This window comes from Schistocerca serialis, chromosome 7 (genome assembly GCF_023864345.2).
Source record: "Schistocerca serialis cubense isolate TAMUIC-IGC-003099 chromosome 7, iqSchSeri2.2, whole genome shotgun sequence".
Lineage (NCBI taxonomy): Eukaryota > Metazoa > Arthropoda > Insecta > Orthoptera > Acrididae > Schistocerca > Schistocerca serialis.
In genome coordinates this window covers 100,178,605-100,198,475 of record NC_064644.1, presented here as the reverse complement: position 1 = coordinate 100,198,475, position 19,871 = coordinate 100,178,605, and the positions used below count along the sequence as shown (strand labels likewise).

Sequence of the window (19,871 nt, the reverse complement as noted above, 5' to 3'; positions counted from 1 at the left end):
TACAGCTTATATTTGGATGTGGTTTGTATTTAGACCAATATAGTATTATGACAGTGTCTTCACTTTATACATATCAGAATATAATAAAGACATACACGAGCATGCAACAAGAGGAAAGGATAACTTGTGCAAGACAGTGTCCACCAGACTACCAATGCCTACCCCATGTAAAAAAGCAATATGTTGTCTAGTAAGCTGGTAATAGGTCGTCTAATAAGCTACCAACACAATTAACAAAATAAAAGGAATTAAATCTTTAAAAACTTTTAAATGTATACACAATATGAATGAATATTTATGATGCAATTTAATTTCAGATAATGCAATAACAGAACATATTTAATATGTATCAATCTTTTATGTGATGCTCTTTTTTTGTTGCAAATTGGTTGTATATTTATGTAACTAAGCCCTGATATAATGTCAAGTGTTAAATGCAGTCAGAACACAGATGTCAGCTTATAAAATTATCTGGCACACAATACTCTCTGCTGGAAACTGACAGCTGAAGTTCACAAGCAAAGAATGAGTAATAAATAATGTGTTTGCTACACAACAAGCAATAAATTTCCTTCTACAGACAAGCACACGTGTAGGATACCAGCAAGAAATGTGGACAACCTGCAATCTTAGGACTGTATCTGCTGAAAATTTTGAAAGCAATGAAGACTCAATTTTTTGTGGCTATAATTTATTATCAATTATGGACATTGAATAACAACAAATATACATATTTACACAGTATGTGTGTTTGCACCAGTGAAGCTCTGAGAGTGCAGTGAAAGTTATCTACATTTTATATTATAAACAAACAATATGAAAGCACCAAACATTCACATTACACTTGTCTTGATAAATAAGTTAGTATTTCGTAACTGAATACAGTGTATTGTTCACTAGATTAGTGTGACCTCTCTAATTAAATAATTAACAAGTATTAATCAAAATCATGCAATTTAAATGGCAGTAAAACTAGGCTTCCAGAGACAAAAGGTGCTTATCCAGGAGCTGTTGTTAATAAAATGTGTGTGTATGGGAGAGAGGGAGGGACGACAAGAGAGAGAGGTATTTCGGCTGCTAGGACTGACAACTGTTGTACATTAAAGCAAACAATGAATACTGAACATGCCTCACTTATGTGAAGATAGGTAGTTTAAAATAAATAAAAAATGTGTTAATTAGTCAAGGTCAGGCTGGCGAATCCGGAGTTGTCTCTCCTTGTTTTGTACATGCTCTTTCAGCAGCTTCATAGCATCATTTTCGAACTCTGCAGGAGTTGGCTTAACACCAGTAACCCAGTAATATAAGTCCCAGTCATTTGATGGTAAATTGATAAGACGATCGTACTGCTGTAGCAATTCTGGCGTCATTTTTGAGAGATGTTTCGCTGCAAAAGTACTCAGCAGAAGTCCATTCTCCAGCATACCACGCTTCCGTGATTGGTACAGCAGCCTACATACAGAAAAGCATGTTTTAACGTTATAATTGTTATCTGGAATTCGGTGTTTTGTTAATATTTACTAATGTGCAGTCTGTATTTTAATATATAAATCACTGTAGGAAGTTATCGTCAATCACTAATCACAGGGAGGCAAATAGGGGCTATTTGCAGCGTCTATTTTAAATGACGGTAATATTACCTGGCCCTTTTCAAGTCAGTTGGTTCGTCCACCCTTTCCTTATATGGGGGTATCTGTGGTTCAGTAATATTTTCTGGCGGAAAGAGTTCTTGACTGCTGAACTTAACTGACGTAAGATAGACAGGCCGCGTTACCCAAGGACAGACCGTCGCCTGTAAAAACAAGTATTGTACAATATTCCAGAAAATGCCACAGTAATATTACAAGCATTTTCATATAAAACGCACCAGAATACCCCGACACGGTGCACATCGGCTGAGTAACACTGGAAACATTATAACACTTCGTTCTCCACAATATTCGCAACACAGTCAATCTGATCTGCGTTTCTCCGTCAGCTGTTTGATGTGTGCTTGTTTTATTTAGTGCTTTTATTTATTATAACCACAGTGTTCCAACATTTTCGCAGGCTGTGAAAGACAATTGAAACCCAACAGCCAATACCAACACCGGTAGAAAAATATCTTACATTTGGCGAGCACCGATCGTATTGTTTTTTATGGCGCTAACAATGTGTTTATTGTTGATAGTTGAATTCCACTTCGCGTGACAGGAAGAAAATTGCGTCGTCTGCAAAATCAACTAATGTGCACTGATTTATATTATCTTGAACACCAGAACTGGAATGAAGGTCGAATTACGGTCGTCAGGAAGTAAATAATGGCTGCAGCTGTGAGGATTCGCGTTGCCCAGTTGGTTCAAAAGCACGCTTTTTCACTATTGACACAACCTAGGTGCTTGGCAGCTACTCAGAAACTATGTTTCCACAATTCTTACTTGCTATGTGGTATGTAAATTAATTCTATTTCATTTTACCGGTTTAGTGTTTCAAAACAACGTGAATCTGTGTTGCAGTAATTAAATCGGCGTTAACGGGAGATTTTAGTTTATATACAAAATATTTTCACGACGTGACCTCGCAGTTGTAATTCAGGGCTGGTTATGTTTCAGTTGCTGGGCAAGAAATCAAGATGCCTTCACTTTCCCCTACCATGTCAGAAGGGACAATTGTGAAATGGTTGAAGAAGGAAGGAGATGTTGTTCAGCCAGGTGACGTTCTTTGTGACATACAGACTGACAAAGCTGTTGTCTCATTTGAAACTGAAGAAGAGGGCGTCCTTGCAAAAATCCTGGTATGTAAAATATGCAGCTGAGTGGTTATTGCCAGACGTAGTGTAAAGTGAAAGGCCAACATTAATTACTACTGTCTACATTGGCACATGACAAGTATTATAATTGCAGACAACTCCCATAGGGAACTGTTAAAGCTCTCAAACACATGTGTATGAGCACTTTTGTACTCATGTGGAAAGAGGACAAATTTGACAGTATGTAGCTCTTAATAACTGTTAGTTGCCAAAGGCCTCATTTTGAACATCATCTTCATCTGCTGTACTGTTTTGTAGTCTCCACTGACACTATGCTCGAAGCTAAGCAGTTTCATTGCTAATATGTTAATATTTTAATTTATAGACACTTAATAGATGTAGTGGGTTGCAGGTACCAAAACTAGCCCTCATATATAACAAAGAAAGTGTCAGTGGATCCAGCTTGGTATCAACTTTAAAGCAAATCAGTGCAGTGATCAATTAATGAAGAACCTCATTTAGAAGTTTCCAGTTATACTGTTCTCATCTCATACGTGCTCTTTGTGTTGAGTAATATTAACTTTGTAAGAGATTATGACCTGTTTCGGTTGCTTTGGAATTGCCAATTAGGGTTTAGGAAAAATTATCATATGTGCTGCTGTTATTGAGCTACGTAAATAATTTATAATAAATTGAACTGGAGTAAAACTGCAAACAGCTGCTAATTGATAATTTATTCGTGATTGGTTTCGATTTGTTAAAGCATCATCATCAGGTGGTTAGCAGTGTCACATAGATTGGCACATGGAAATACCCCCAGTGATCGTAGTCGCAGAACCCAACATCATGATGAGGGGAAGTAGTCAACTAACGATAACCAGCAGAGCATTGGGTTGAATAGTGCAGGGGATGAGGCACAATAACAAACTATTCAGAACAGAATGAACATCAGATAATTGGGGATCACATTTAGAGTCAAGAGGAATATTCGATAAGAGCTAATGGCTTTGGCCAGTTACCTAATGATAATGGCTGCAGGCGTGTCACCATCTACTGTGTATACTCACATTTTTGTTGTTAGTTGGGTAAGTGAATGAATGTTAAAGAAAAAAAAAATCTATTTGTCATGACACTTGGTTAGGTTGGAAGGTGACAGTTTGATTGCTAGTTGGCGAAGCCAATGAATGTGGTACTAAAAAATCCTGGTTGTGCTGACAGTCTGATCTGTAGCTGGACTCATCTGAAAAAAATGTCAAGAACATTGTTTACAACATTTGTCACATGTTTCCTACGTCAGTGGTCAGAGCAGACGACTTGTATTGAACATTCTGGTAGATCACCACATTTGTAATGGCAAACCCTGTAGTTGGTTTTTGTGAGGCTAAAGCATTGGAGGCATTCAAGTATAGGCTATACCAACCCAACACTCGTACCCCATTGGTCAGGATGTTTAGTATGTTGTTCATAGCACTCCCACATACCACTGAACAAAAGTTTGTGGCTACATAAATTTTTTCTGCAGGCGACCTTTTTCGATCATCATTAACCAAGCTTTGTAAATGCAAAGTTCTTTTTTTTAAATTTATCAAAGGCTTTTGACACTGTGTGCCACAATACTCTACTGCTCAAACTAAAAACTGTAGTTTCTATGCCTGCTGTTGAAATGATCAAATCACACTTGTTTAATTGAACTCAAACTGTTTACTGCACTTCAGCAACCAGTATCCTAGTTTCTAATCTGTTAAGTACACTTTTCCTCAGAGGTCAATCTTGGTACCACATCTGTTTATATTATGCAGGGTATTAAATAATATGTGGAAAATATCTGAGGAATGGATAGAGGACATGTATTTTTTCTTTTCAAATGTCTTCTGATGGTTAAATGAAATGCTGAAAAGGTCCACCATCAGCTCTTAACACAAACTTCTAAATGCTGCGTCAGGGGTTGTCTACTGGCTCTCATATTCCAGGTGTCTGCTGTATATGCTGAAATCCTTGAACCCATTGGCAAAGGATGTCAGCATTTGTAGTAGGTCTTGAATACACTACACCCTTTAAATGCCCCAAAATAAAAATCCAGTGCACTGGGATCAGGAAGACTACAGGACAAGATATTGCTGCTTGATGACCTATCGGTTTTTTTGGGAAACACTTATGTAAAATTTTTCTTGCTTGCCGAGCAAAATGAGGTGGTCTCCCATCATGCATGAACCACATGTTCTGACATAAGTCTAGTGGAACATCTTCCAGTGAAGCATGTCAGTGTTCCATTAAAAATTCGCTGTATGATACTCCAGATGCTATTCCATGGAAAACAGAAGGTCTAATTAAACTGTCTCCAATTATGCCAGCCAATGTATTACTGCTAAACTCTTGTTGATGTCTTATTTCCAAAACTGCAAAAGATTTGTTACCTGTCCATACATGAGAGTTGTGAAAATGCTTCACTACATCCTTGATAAACTCTGCGTCATCAGTGAATAGTGTGGCAGACAGAAAGTGTTGGTCCTGAGCACACACACCCAATAACCAAGTAGCCTACAAAAAGCTTTTCTGAATAGAAAATCTGTTTTACTAAGACGTGGCACTCTCTGAAGATAGCATGGATGAAGGAGTTGCTCTCTGAACACTTTCCTCACTGTCTCGTGAATCACATACTCAATTTTGGATATTTCTGTGGTGCTTCTGCCTTATTGTCCTCAATATGATGAAGTACTCGATCTTCAAATCAGATGTTCTAACACTGTTTGGTCTTCCACAATGTAATGACCTTTACTGTAAAGAGCCTTTCTCCACAAGACATACATACATTGTTTGAAAGTTTTTATTGTTTGGTAAATGTCTGTTGTCTGCTGCTCGTGGTCTCGCGGTAGCGTTCTCGCTTCCCAAGCACGGTGTCCCGGGTTCGATTCCCGGAGGGGTCAGGGATTTTCCCTTGAAATGACTGGGTTTTGTTGTGTTGTCTTCATCATCATCATTCATCCCCATTACGGTCGGAGGAAGGCAATGGCAAACCACCTCCACTAGGACCTTGCCTCGTAAGGCGGTGCGGGTCTCCCGCATCACTCCCCTACGCTCTATAAAGAAGCATGGGACTTCATTTCCATTTCAAATGTCTGTTAGGAAATTTTTCAGCGTAACAATGTCTGGTCTCAGATGCACTACCAGTCCATATGTCCGGTGCATTGCCAGTCCATACGTCGAGAGCATGTTTACCATGTGTTGATTAGACAGAAGTGTATGATAACGCACAAGACCAGTAAGAGTATGACTGAGCAGGCATCATGCCTGTGACTGGAAACCAGGCACAACACATTGCACTCCAGCTGAGGTCACTAAAGCACACTTGTTCGGTGGCACCTCTCTTGAAAATAGCTGATTCACTTCCTCATGGTGGAAGAATGTACATTACACACTAAACATTAGCTCAGTAAGTACTGTACAGTAAGCTTTCACTACTGATTGTGTTCTCAATACTAAAAGCATTTATTTATTTATTAGTACCAGCAATTAAGATAACCATTAGAGGACTTTGACTTTACACTTCCCAAAACAAATAGCATTTGAAAAGAAAAAATCTCTGTAGAACCAAGCTGGAAATTTGAAAACAAAAAGAAACAAATCAACATGTAACAACAAAAAAGTGTCTGTAACTAAGGAAATAAAAAGAATTGGCAATTTTTTTGCTTCTTTTTAAGTCCTCTAGCAATCCTCCAGGGGCATCCTGCGTATTAGTTAACGCTTTGTATATGAATTACTTGCCTAGCAAAATTGAAGGATTAGATTGCTACTGACCACATAGAGGAACAGTTGAGTCGCAAACAGGCACAGTGAAAAAGCCTGGTAAAATTTTAAAGCTTTCAGACTTAATCTTTCTTCCAAAGTAGAATGTCTGATGTCAGCAGCCTTCTGTTGTTGGGGTGGATGCTGGGGTAAGTGAGAGGTGCGGATAGGGAGGGGGAGGTATAGCTGGGTAGGGGTGGGGGGCAGATGCTGAGTTCCCTATGGAAGCGTGCAGAGACGTAATGGGGACAAGACAGGGGTGCAGTGTCAGAAGGCTGAGCTAAGGGAAGGGAGGAGTGATGGGGAGGGGGAAAGGAAGAAGAGAGGGGAGAGTAGTAAAGAAAGAGAAAAGACTAGTCAGTGCATTGGTGGAACAGAAGGCCTGTGTAGTGCTGTAGCTGCAGTGGTATGGGTAGGTGGAGGACAGGGACAAGCAAAGGTTGAAGTCAGGGTGGTTACGGGACTGAAGGGTGTGTTGTAGGGAGTGTGTCCACTTGCACAGTTAAGAAGAGCTAGTAGGGAGAATCCAGATGGCATACGCTGTGATGCAGTCATTAAAGTGAAGCACATGATCTTTGCATGGAATGTTCAGCAACTGGGTGATCCAGCTGTCTCCTGGCCACAGTGTGGCCATGGCCATTCATGTGGGTCGACAGCTTATTATTTGTCATGTCTGTGTAGAAAGGTGCATGATGGTTTCAACCTAATTTTTACATCACATGACTGCTTTCAAAGGTGGCTCCACCTTTAGGGGGAGAGGGGGTTGTAAGTGATAACTGTGACAGGAGTGGAGTAGGTAGTAGTGGAAGTATGTATGGGACAGGTCTTGCATCTAGGTGCATTGTAGGGATATAAGCTATGAGGCAAGGAGTTGGGAGCAGGGCTGGAGTAGAATAGGGTGAGGATGTTGTGTAGTTTTGGTGGGCAGCAGAATACCACTTTGGAATGGGTGGGAAGGATAATCCTCATTTGAAGGCATGATGAGAGGTAGTTGAAACACTGTCGGAGAATGTAATCGGTTGCTTCAGTCCTGGATAGTAATGGAGTCATGAGGGGAGTGTTCCTTTGTGGCCAGAGAGTTGCCAACCAACTCCCAGATACAAACTGTCCGGCCATAAAGGAACTTTCCTCGCATGACTCATTACTATTCAGGACTGGAACAACTGAACCACATTCTGCACCAGGATTTTGACTACCCCTTGTCATGTCCTGAAATGAGGAACATCCTCCTCACTATCCACTCCTCCCCTCCCACAGTGGTATTCTGCTGCCCCCAAACCTACCCAGTATACTTGTCCATCCCCATTCTACCCTGCTCCCAACCTTTCGCCTCATGGCTCATGTCCCTGCAATAGACCTAGATGCAAGATCTGTTCCATACTTCCTCCCACTATCACCTTTTTCAGTCCGGTCCCAGGCGTCCCCCTACACCATAAGAGGCAGGCCACATGTGAAAGAAGCCATGTAATTTATAAACTATAAATTAAGCTGCAACCACTGTCCCACTTTTTACATGGCTATGAAAACTAACAGGCTGTCTGTCCTCAGAAATGCCTATCTCCAAACTGTGGCCAAGAGAGCTACCTAGTTGCTGAACATGCTCTCCAACATGATGTGCTTCATTTTAATGATTGTTTCGTAGCCTGCACCATCTGTATTCTAGTTACCAACACCCGGGTTTCCGAACTGAGCAGGCGGGAACTCTCTCTACAACACACACTATATTTTATGGACTATAAGATGCACTTTTTTCTTCAAAACCGAGCGAGGTGGCGCAGTGGTTAGCACACTGGACTCGCATTCGGGAGGACGACGGTTCAATCCCGTCTCCAGCCATCCTGATTTAGGTTTTCCGTGATTTCCCTAAATCGTTTCAGGCAAATGCCGGGATGGTTCCTTTGAAAGGGCACGGCCGATTTCCTTCCCCATCCTTCCCTAACCCGAGCTTGCGCTCCGTCTCTAATGACCTCGTTGTCGACGGGACGTTAAACACTAACATCCTCCTCATCCTCCTCCTTTCTTCAAAAAGTTGCCTCCAAAATTCAGGTGCGTCTTATACTCAGAATTAATGTAAAAATGGCCAGTGTTTGATATAAAATTCCCAGTAGTCTTAAAAAGACCATATATTCGATGCCGCGAGAAACCTGCCTTGGTTGTTGGCAACATTGGATTCAACTTGCAGCAGCAGTGCACCCATGCGTTGAACATGAGTTGCGGGATTCACAAGCTTGCTAACACTGTCTCCCTCCTGCCCCGCCATCCAAATCTAGAACACTGTCTAGCCTGTGATGCATCATTGCAGTCCACAGTGCCATTGTATTGAACTGAAAGTGATTTGTGATATTGGTAACAGTATAAAATTTTTGTTAGTAGCTAGTTTGATAATGGATGGAAATACAAGGTATTCATAGGATGCAGGCTATATTTCAAAAGTAATAACATATGCAGAAGAATATGGAAACATAGCAGCTGAGCAACATTTCAGCCGCCCACCAACAGAAAAAGCCGTTTGGGATTGGTCAGCTAGTAAAGAAAAATGGAAAAAATGAGGAAGACTAAATGTGCAAATAGAGAGCTGAATGCAAAATGGTCAAAACTAGAAGGTGATGTACGTATTGAAATGGATCGAAGGACACCGTCAAAATGGCAGTGGAATTAATACAAAAATAATTCAAATACATGCTCATAAGCTAGTGGTACAGTGGAACTTAACAGACTTTAAGGGTGGAATTGGTTGGCCTATAGGTTTATGAAGTGCCACAGACTTAGCAGGCGAACCAGATCCAAAATATCTTAGAAAATGCCACAAGAGTATGAAGAGAGAGGATTATTTTTTCATCATTTTGTTATTCAAAACTGAGAGAAAACCACTTTGGAACTAAGCCAAATAGCGAATATGGATGAAACTTCTCTGACATTTGACATGCCAAGTAACAGAACTATTGCCATGAAAGGTGTTAAAACTGTAACTATAAAAACAAGCGGACATGAAAAAATGCACAAGTTCCTTTCGTGTTGTGTTGATGGTGCTAAACTTAATCCAAATGATCATTTTCAAGTGCAAAACAATGCCAAAACCTTCTGAAATACCGCCAGGTGTTGTTATTCATGTACATAACAAGGGTTGGGTGGACAAGGCTGGTATGAAATTATGGATTAACGGTGTGTGGAAAAGAAGGAAAGGTGCTTTATTGAAGGAGAGTTCTCTTCTTGTGCTATATGAGTTTAGCAATGATTTGAAAAATAATGTCAAATAGAAATTGGTACGGGGAAATACAGAGCTTGCTGTTATTCTGGGAGGACTTACTTTACAGTTGCAACCTCTTGACGTCTTGATAAATAAACCATTTAAAGTGTATGAGAGAGGAATGGAACAAGCAGATGATGGATGAAACCCAACATGAATTCTCACCGCAGGGAGCTTGAAAATGACCTACTATCAAACAAGTGTGTCGGATAAAACGTTGGTCTAGAGTGAGGCAAGACATTGTTGTTATATATTTCAAGAAGTGCAGCATAAGTTAGTGGAGACCATTTTATCTATGAAGAGGATGATGGTGACAACAAAGAGGAAGGAGGAGGAGAAGAAATTTTAGATGACAATTTTCAGGTATCTTAAAGGTCAGATTGGTTTTATGAACTAAGATGTTTTTCAATCTGGCTTTGCAGTCTAATAATAAAAATGGTAGAAATGTTATTTTTTAAAAAAACTCCTTAAAAATTTAGATGTATCTTATAATGTGTAGTGTCTTATAGTCCATAAAATACAGTACTTCGTTCCCGTAACCCCCATAGCTTCAACTTTCGCCAGTCCCTGTCCTCTATGTACTTATCCCTCTCTATCCTCTGTGTACTCATCCCTTTCCCTGCTTCCACACCAGTACCACTCCGGCCTTCATCCCACCAGTGCACCTACTATTCTTTTCCCCTTCTCTACCTTTCTCCTGTCCCTTCCCCTCCAAACCCCACACCTGACCCCACACAACGTCCGCACACTGCATCTAGCAGCCGTATCCTGTCCCCACCATCTCTCTGCATGCTCCTACAGGCAGCACAGCATCTTCCCCCACCACTGCCATGCTATCCTACTCGCTCCCCACTCCTGCTAGCTCCATACCCCCACCACATACCCAGGCTGCTGTCTTTATACTAAAATTGTATACATCTTGACACTTACATCCATTAGATTATTTTATAAATTACCATATTCAGTTAAGAGCTGGAGAAGTTTAAAAAAGTTACAAGTAATTTATTAATTCAAAATTGTTTTTGTTCCCTGGAAGAATTCTTTGAACATAATTTTTAATTATAGTTTAATTATATATGTACTGTATTTATTATCTACTTTGTATATGTGTTGCTTATGCAAATTTTACACTCTTGTGAATGTTTTGATTTTGGGCAACAAAATCAGTCCAATTCAAATCTAAAATATTATTTTAACAGTAAGATATTTATTTTGGAGTAGTGACCATAACAGAAAATCTAATTACAAAGTTTTCTTTGTGCTCTTGTGGCTAAATTCTCCATGAAAACTTGTTATTGTGTAAGCAGTTTGCATTTCGTGAAGAAGCCATTAAGCTGAGACAGAGTAGCACTTTCAAATATCTGGTGAAAATGGAGATAAATGATGTCTGTCTTCCTTACTTCCCTTTTTAAACCTTGATTTGACCACCCTCAGTTTTAAGCAGTCATCATTGAGGTACAGAAAGTCCTGGCAGAATATAAACAATTTTGGAGTAAAGGCAACAACTCACAAGGTACTGGAAACATTGAATCACCGACAGGCACACAGGGAAGACTGAAAACATTGCTAGCTTTTGGATGAATTCTTTGTCGAGCTAGAGGGGATGTGCACGCGTACGCGTACACACACATGCGCACGCGCGTGTGCTAACACACACACACACACACACACACACGTACACGTACACGTACACTGATGCATTTGGCTAGTACAGTGTGGTGATGTGCAGTCTCGGGAGGAGTGGTTGAGGAGAGAAAAGAGGCAAGGGGGCAGCGTGGTATGTTGGGGAAGAGTGGCTGATTGCTCAGAGGGAGACAGCAGGTGAGTGAGATAGGAACATGGGAAGGGGGGGCCAGTAGGTGCACAGGGTAGAAATGTGGCACACAGGCATTGGAACTGGTGAGTTTGTGGTACACAGTGACATGGGTTAAGGGATTGGTGCGGGATGGCGGGACAGATGAAAGGGGAGACTGTGGGGAAGAGGAGGTGGATGCAGGGGATGTGTGTGTGAGCGTATGCGCATGGGCGCCTGCCTGTGCCTGTGTGTGTGTGTGTGTGTGTGTGTGTGTTTTTTTCATTGTGTTACCATCATGTTTAATACTTAATGGTTCTGTGTTTTACATTGTTTGTCTGTTAGTTCCCAAGATGCTTTATGTTTTTAGAGTACTTTATTACTTTGATTCTCAGCTGTTCATAGTTGTTGTTGTGGTGGTTGTTTTTGTTATTATCGCCGGAAGACAGATTTTATGCAGTTGTCCATGCTAGACTGTGTTGTGCAAGGCTTTTCACCCCTGCATGCTTACTGCAATCCTACTTTAACTTCCTTATTGTGTTCAAGCTTTGGCCTCCCTCAACAATGTTTACCCCCACACTTTCCTCCATTACCAAATTAACTGTTCCCTGCTATCTCTGGATGTATCTTATCAATGTATCCTTCTTCTAGTCTTACAGTAGGTATGGCCTGTGAGATATTGTTTTGTGTATGACACAGCAAATGTTAAATTGTGCAACAGTTGTAGTATCCTATTTGTGTATGTTTTGTATTTATAAAAACCATGAACCATGGGCCTTGCCATTGGTGGGGAGGCTTGCATACCTCAGCGATACAGATAGCTGTACCATAGGTGCAACCACAACGAAGGGGTATCTGTTGAGAGGCCAGACAAACATGTGGTTCTTGAAGAAGAGCAGCAGCCTTTTCAGTAGTTGCAGGGGCAGTAGTCTGAATGATTGATTGAACTGGCCTTGCAACATTAACCAAAACAGCATTGCTGTGCTGGTACTGTGAACGGCTGAAAGCAGAGGAAACTACAGTTGTAATTTTTCCCGAGGGCATGCAGCTTTACTGTACGGTTAAATGATGGTGGCATCCTTGGGGTAAAAAATTCTGGAGGTAAAATAATCCTCCATTTGGATCTCCGGGTGGGGACTACTCAGGAGGACGCCATTATCATGAGAAACAAAACTGTCCTTCTACAGATTGGTGTATGGAATGTTAGATCCCTTTATCGGGCAGGTAGATTAGAAAATTTATAAAGGGAAATGGATAGGTTAAAGTTAGATGTAGTTGGAATTAGTGAAGTTCGATAGCAAGAGGAATAAGACTTCTGGTCAGGTGAATACAGGATTATAAATAAAAAATCCTCCCCCTTGATTGCAAATTCAGTTTTTTAACTGTCTTCTTAATTTAATTTAGTGTTTAATATTTTTGCAAATCTATTATTTATGTTATAAAACTATAGCTCAGTCACATTTTACCTAAAAAATTGCATAGTAGTTTCTTTATAAAAGAGATCTTGATCACATTATTCTACCTAACCTAACCAGACTGTGTGGAGGTTTGCCTAGCAATATTTATGTAATCTCCACTGGGTTGAATATGATTGTTTCTGAGCTTATTTTTGTTACACTTTTCAACCTCCCCCCCCCCCCCCCCCCAATGAACCATAGACCTTGCCGTTGGTGGGGAGGCTTGCGTGCCTCAGCGACACAGATAGCTTTACTGTATGTGCAACCACAACGGAGGGGTATCTGTTGAGAGGCCAGACAAACATGTGGTTCTTGAAGAGGGGCAGCAGCCTTTTCAGTAGTTGCAGGGGCAACAGTGTGGATGATTGACTGATCTGGCCTTGTAACATTAACCAAAACAGCCTTGCTGTGCTGGTACTGCAAACGGCTGCAAGCAAGGGGAAACTGCAGCCGTAATTTTTCCAGAGGGCATGCAGCTTTACTGTATGATTAACGGATGATGGCGTCCTCTTGGGTAAAATATTCCGGAGGTAAAATAGTCCCCCATTCGGATCTCCGGGCGGGGACTACTCAGGAGGATGTCATTATCAGGAGAAAGAAAACTGGCGTTCTACGGATCGGAGTGTGGAATGTCAGATCCCTTAATCGGGCAGGTAGATTAGAAAATTTAAAAAGGGAAATGGATAGGTTAAAGTTAGATATAGTGGGAATTAGCGAAGTTCGGTGGCAGGAGGAACAAGACTTTTGGTCAGGTGAATACAGGGTTATAAATACAAAATCAAATAGGGGTAATGCAGGAGTAGGTTTAATAATGAATAAAAAAATAGGAGTTCGTGTAAGCTACTACAAACAACACAGTGAACGCATTATTGTGGCCAAGATAGACACGAAGCCCATGCCTACAACAGTAGTACAAGTCTATATGCCAACTAGCTCTGCAGATGACGAAGAAATTGATGAAATGTGTGATGAGATAAAAGAAATTATTCAGGTAGTGAAGGGAGACGAAAATTTAATAGTCATGGGTGATTGGAATTCAAGAGTAGGAAAAGAGAGAGAAGGAAACATAGTAGGTGAATATGGATTGGGGCTAAGAAATGAAAGAGGAAGCCGCCTGGTAGAATTTTGCACAGAGCATAACTTAATCATAGCTAACACGTGGTTCAAGAATCATGAAAGAGGGTTGTATACATGGAAGAACCCTGGATATACTAGATGATGTCAGATAGATTATATAATGGTAAGACAGAAATTTAGGAACCAGCTTTTAAATTGTAAGACATTTCCAGGGGCAGATGTGGACACTGACCACAATCTATTGGTTATGACCTGTAGATTAAAACTGAAGAAACTGCAAAAAGGTGGGAATTTAAGGAGATGGGACCTGGATAAACTGAAAGAACCAGAGGTTGTAGAGAGTTTCAGGAAGAGCATAAAGGAACAATTGACAAGAAAGGGGGAAAGAAATACAGTAGAAGAAGAATGGGTAGCTTTGAGGGATGAAGTAGCGAAGGCAGCAGAGGATCAAGTAGGTAAAAAGAAGAGGGCTAGTAGAAATCCTTGGGTGACAGAAGAAATACTGAATTTAACTGATGAAAGGAGAAAATATAAAAATGCAGTAAATGAAGCAGGCAAAAAGGAATACAAACGTCTCAAAAATGAGATCGACAGGAAATGCAAAATGGCTAAGCAGGCATGGCTAGAGGACAAATGTAAGGATGTAGAGGCTTATCTCACTAGGGGTAAGATAGATACTGCCTACAGGAAAATTAAAGAGACCTTTGGAGAAAAGAGAACCACTTGTATGAGTATCGAGGGCTCAGATGTAAACCCAGTTCTAAGCAAAGAAGGGAAAGCAGAAAGGTGGAAGGAGTATATAGAGGGACTATACAAGGGCGATGTTCTTGAGGACAATATTATGGAAATGGAAGAGGATGTAGATGAAGATGAAATGGGAGATACAATACTACGTGAAGAGTTTGACAGAGCACTGAAAGACCTAAGTCGAAACAAGGCCCCAGGAGTAGACAACATTCCATTAGAACTACTGACAGCCTTGGGAGAGCCAGTCCTGACAAAACTCTACCATCTGGTGAGCAAAATGTATGAGACAGGCGAAATACCCTCAGACTTCAAGAAGAATATAATAATTCCAATCCCAAAGAAAGCAGGCGTTGACAGATGTGAAAATTACCGAACTATCAGTTTAATAAGTCACAGCTGCCAAATATTAACGCGAATTCTGTACAGACGAATGGAAAAACTGGTAGAAGCAGACCTCGGGGAAGATCAGTTTGGATTCTGTAGAAATATGGGAACACGTGAGGCAATACTGACCCTACGAATTATCTTAGGAGCTAGATTAAGGAAAGGCAAACCTACGTCTCTAGCATTTGTAGACTTAGAGAAAGCTTTTGACAATGTTAACTGGAATACTCTCTTTCAAATTCTGAAGGTGGCAGGGGTAAAATACAGGGAGCGAAAAGCTATTTACAATTTGTACAGAAACCAGATGACAGTTATAAGAGTCGAGGGGCACGAAAGGGAAGCAGTGGTTGGGAAGGGAGTGAGACAGGGTTGTAGCCTCTCCCTGATGTTATTCAATCTGTATATTGAGAAGGCAGTAAAGGAAACAAAAGAAAAATTCGGAGTAGGTATTAAAATCCATGGAGAAGAAATAAAAACTTTGAGGTTTGCCGATGACATTGTAATTCTGTCAGAGACAGCAAAGGACTTTGAAGAGCAGTTGAACGGAATGGACAGTGTCTTGAAGGGAGGATATAAGATGAACATCAACAAAAGCAAAACGAAGATAATGGAATGTAGTCGAATTAAGTCGGGTGATGCTGAGGGAATTAGATTAGGAAATGAGACGCTTAAAGTAGTAAGGGGGTTTTGCTATTTGGGTAGCAGAGTAACTGATGATGGTCGAAGTAGAGAGGATATAAAATGTAGACTGGGAATGGCAAGGAAAGCGTTTCTGAAGAAGAGAAATTTGTTAACATCGAGTATAGATTTAAATGTCAGGAAGTCGTTTCTGAATGTATTTGTATGGAGTGTAGCCATGTATGGAGGTGAAACATGGACGATAAATAGTTTGGACAAGAAGAGAATAGAGCCTTTGAAATGTGGTGCTACAGAAGAATGCTGAAGATTAGATGGGTAGATCACGTAACTAATGAGGAAGTATCGAATAGGATTGGGGAGAAGAGGAGTTTGTGGCACAACTTGACAAGAAGAAGGGACCGGTTGGTAGGACATGTTCTGAGGCATCAAGGGATCACCAATGTAATATTGGAAGGCAGTGTGGAGGCTAAAAATCGTAGAGGGAGACCAAGAGATGAATACACTAAACAGATTCAGAAGGATGTAGGCTGCAGTACGTATTGGGAGATGAAGAAGCTTGCAGAGGATAGAGTAGCAGTGAGAGCTGCATCAAACCAGTCTCAGGACTGAAGACCACAACAACAACTTTCAACCTCCAGTCATGCAGTTGGTATAATAACTGGTTTTTACTCCGTATATGTCATCAACATATGGTCTCAACGCATTACATAATAACTCGTCAAAAACAATTGAACATCCCAGGAGTCACTCACAATAATAATAATAATAATAATAATAAAATTCATATGGTGTGAAGAACCTACACTTTTTAATGCTTTTTACTTAATAGAACACTGCTTTTGGTTTCTTCCACTTTTCTACTTTATTTTACAACCATGTATTGAGTATTAATCTCACTCAAATCTCTCACTTTGCTTTTGCTTCAAACCTTCACATTGAGCAAAAACCTGGTACTTGGAATCAATATTTGTGTTATAACGTCAAGTTGAACACATATATTTCAGAGACAACACAATACATGTAAGTCACAGATCAAGTAGACAAAGTAAGACATGTGTACACGGTAACAGTCAAATCAGTACTGAGTCCAAGTCTAGCGGCCGCTGGCTAGCTGGCCGCTTAGGTGGCGCTGCTGCTGCGTGGCTGGCAGACAGCGCCGTATGTAGAGGACGCGTGTAACTGCGCGGCGGCACTTTGAAAGATCGGCGAGTCACAAAACTTTTCCCCCTTTGATGTTTTTGCACTGGTCATGATGGAGGTGGCCTGTAGATTGCTAACGTCCATAGGTGTTGTTTGACTGGCTGTAAAATCTCGAGGAGGAGGCTTTCCGTACGGACGGAAGTGTCCCCGATGATAACGGGTCGAGATTACAGGAGACATAGGGGTCGAATCTGCTGGGGCCCCGTGCACCAATCTGCCCGTTGTGGCAAGTCCGGTTGTTATAACAGGAGACATGGGCGATGTGTCGGCGTCCATAGGAGAAGGAGGCGAGTAGAGTTGCTCCGACAGGTGATGGTCATCCGGTTCCTGTATGGGCACGTCTCCTGGTGGCGTCCGTTCTTCCGAATGATGCACAGCATCACCCTTGTCCATCTGAATTTCATACAGGCTTCGGCCACGGTGTTGTAAGATGCGGCCAGGACTCCATTTTGGCTGCCTGCCATATCCCCGTACCCATACAAGGTCGCCGGCGGTGAACCGGCCAAGTGAAGGCACCCGCGGCCGTGAGGTGGAAGGCCGCAGAAGATGAAGTAGTGTGCGGGGCTGTCGGCCATGTAAGAGCTCAGCTGGGCTGTGGTCGCCCATGGGGGTGAAACAGTAAGAAGCCAGAAATTGGAGAAGCACAGAAGAAGTCGGGAGTTTCCTCATCTGAGCCTTAAATGTGCGGACCAGTCGTTCAGTCTCACCGTTTGACTGTGGATGGAACGGAGGGGCTGTGACATGCATGACACCGTGACGGGCACAAAAATCCGCAAATTCGGAAGAGGCAAATTGCGGACCATTATCAGTACCAAGAGTAGAGAGAAGGTCTTCCAAAGAGAAAATGCGAGCTAGAGCATGTGTGGTTGCCGCAGTGGTAGGCGACGTGCAATGGACAATGAAAGGAAAGTTAGAGTATGTGTCAATTACGAGTAGCCAATAAGTACCTAAAAAAGGTCCCACGAAGTCAGCATGACTACGCTCCCAGGGCTTCTCAGGAGAAGGCCACGGTGACAAAGATGACTTTGGGGCGGCGGCCTGTCATGCACAAGGGCTGCAGGCAGCGACCATGTGTGCGATTTCAGAGTCGATGCCAGGCCAGTACACATGACGGTGCGCCAGAGATTTTGTGCAAGAGACACCCCAGTGCCCTTGGTGAAGGAGGCGCAAGTCCGACGCACGCAAAGACGCAGGTACCACAACCAGCGGCGAAGGATTGTCGTTGGAAAGGAGGATAACACCATCCCTAGCCGTGAGGCGGTAGCGCAAAGCGTAGTAGTTCCGCAATGGAAATCTTAGCGGACAGACGATCTGGGCAACCCTTCTGAATACAGCTTAAAGCCCAGGAGAGGGTAGGATCAGAACCTGTAGCAGCCGTCAGCCGGTCCCCGGTGATGGGGAACCCGTCCACAACCCGCTGCTCGGCGACATCCAGGTGGAAACACAAAAGTTCGTCCTAATCGAATGCCAGATCAGGACCCATGGGAAGGTGAGACAGTGCATCAGCATTCGCATGTTGAGCCGTCGGCCGGAAATGAATGTCATAATTGAAACGAGACAAGTAAAGAGCCCAATGCTGGAGGCGGTGTGCAGCCTTGTCGGGAGGCGACGTTGATGGATGGAGCAAGGAAACAAGTGGTTTGTGGTCCGTAACAAGATGACATTTGGATCCATAAAGAAAAACACCAAACTTATGAAGAGCATAAATAATGGCCAAAGCTTCTTTTTCAATTTGAGAATATTTTCGTTGGGCTTCCGTGAGCGTTTAGGAGGCATAAGCAATGGGTTGTTCAGAACCGTCAGAAAAATAGTGCGCAAGGACTGCACCAACCCCATATTGAGAGGCGTCAGTGGCAAGAACAAGATGTTGCCCAGGTCGATAAGTAGCCAGGCACGGGGCCTGTCTCAACATAGTCTTCAAGTTCTGGAAAGCTGCATCGCATGGCGCGGACCAGTGAAAGGGCACGTTTTTGTGCAACAGGCGATGCAACGGCTGAGCCACCGAAGCCGCCGACGGTAAAAACCTTTGATAGTATGCTATTTTCCCCAAGAAGGCCTGCAGTTCCTTAACAGATGTAGGGCGAGGAAGGGCATCGATCGCAGCGACAGTTTGCTGAAGCAGACGAATACCATCCCGAGAGAGTTGAAACCCCAAGTATGTGGTAGATGCCTGAAAAAATTTTAATTTTTGAAGGTTACACTTAAGACTGGCAGTCTCTAAGACATGAAAAAGTGTGCGGAGATTCTGAAGATGTTCTTCACTGGTGTAGCCATTGACAACAATGTCGTCCATGTAATTGATACACCCAGGGACAGGGAGCAATAATTGTTCCAAGAATCGCTGAAAGAGAGCAGGGGCGCTGGCAACCGCGAATGGCAATCGTTGGTATTGATAGAGGCCGAAAGGCGTGTCAAGGATCAGGAACTGCCAGGAAGCAGCGTCGAGAGGAAGTTGATGATAAGCTTCTGACAGGTCAATTTTAGAAAAATACTGGCCTCCAGCAAGTTTAGTGAACAATTCTTCAGGTCGGGGCTTTGAATTCGCCACAGAGACAAATATCGCCATTGGGCTTAGCAACGACAACGACAGGCGAGGACCACTCACTGGAAGTGACAGGAAGCAAGATCCATGAAGCAGTGAGACGATCCAGCTCCCGTTTGACCTGATCACGAAGGGCCACAGGAATGGGCCGAGCCCAAAAGAACTAAGGCTGAGCAGTAGGTTTGAGCGTGATATGAGCTTCAAATTTGTTTGCACGGCCTAACCCAGGAGAAAAACGGGACAAAAATGTCGTCGACAAGGAATCCAAGTGAGTG

General features: G+C 42.2%; 2 protein-coding genes across 3 annotated transcripts in view; one reads left to right on the top strand and one right to left on the bottom strand.

Annotated features, from left to right (window-relative positions):
- Nucleotides 1-671: 671 nt before the first annotated feature.
- LOC126412786 (succinate dehydrogenase assembly factor 2, mitochondrial-like) lies at nt 672-2,025 on the bottom strand. The gene is made up of 3 exons (XM_050082560.1): nt 1,868-2,025; nt 1,641-1,792; nt 672-1,452 (listed from the first exon to the last, which is right to left on the bottom strand). Exons 1-3 carry the CDS (start codon nt 1,913-1,915, stop codon nt 1,179-1,181), a joined length of 474 nt encoding a protein of 157 aa, XP_049938517.1. The 5' UTR covers nt 1,916-2,025; the 3' UTR covers nt 672-1,178.
- Nucleotides 2,026-2,086: 61 nt separating this feature from the next.
- Nucleotides 2,087-19,871, top strand: part of LOC126412785 (pyruvate dehydrogenase protein X component, mitochondrial-like) — a 140,608-nt gene continuing 122,823 nt past the window's right edge. For both annotated transcript variants that reach the window (XM_050082559.1, XM_050082558.1), the window contains exons 1-2: nt 2,087-2,427; nt 2,592-2,773. In XM_050082559.1, coding sequence (XP_049938516.1) covers nt 2,301-2,427; nt 2,592-2,773 — 309 coding nt within the window. In that variant the 5' untranslated portion in view covers nt 2,087-2,300. The remainder of the gene's footprint in view (nt 2,428-2,591; nt 2,774-19,871) is intronic.

Coding starts and splice junctions, on each gene's coding strand:
- LOC126412786 (XM_050082560.1), bottom strand. CDS start 1,915: ATGTTTCCAGTGTTACTCAGCCGATGTGCACCGTGTCGGGGTATTCTG. Junction 1,793..1,867: donor CACCGTGTCGGGGTATTCTG/GTGCGTTTTATA, acceptor TTGTTTTTACAG/GCGACGGTCTGTCCTTGGGT. Junction 1,453..1,640: donor ACTGACTTGAAAAGGGCCAG/GTAATATTACCG, acceptor TTCTGTATGTAG/GCTGCTGTACCAATCACGGA.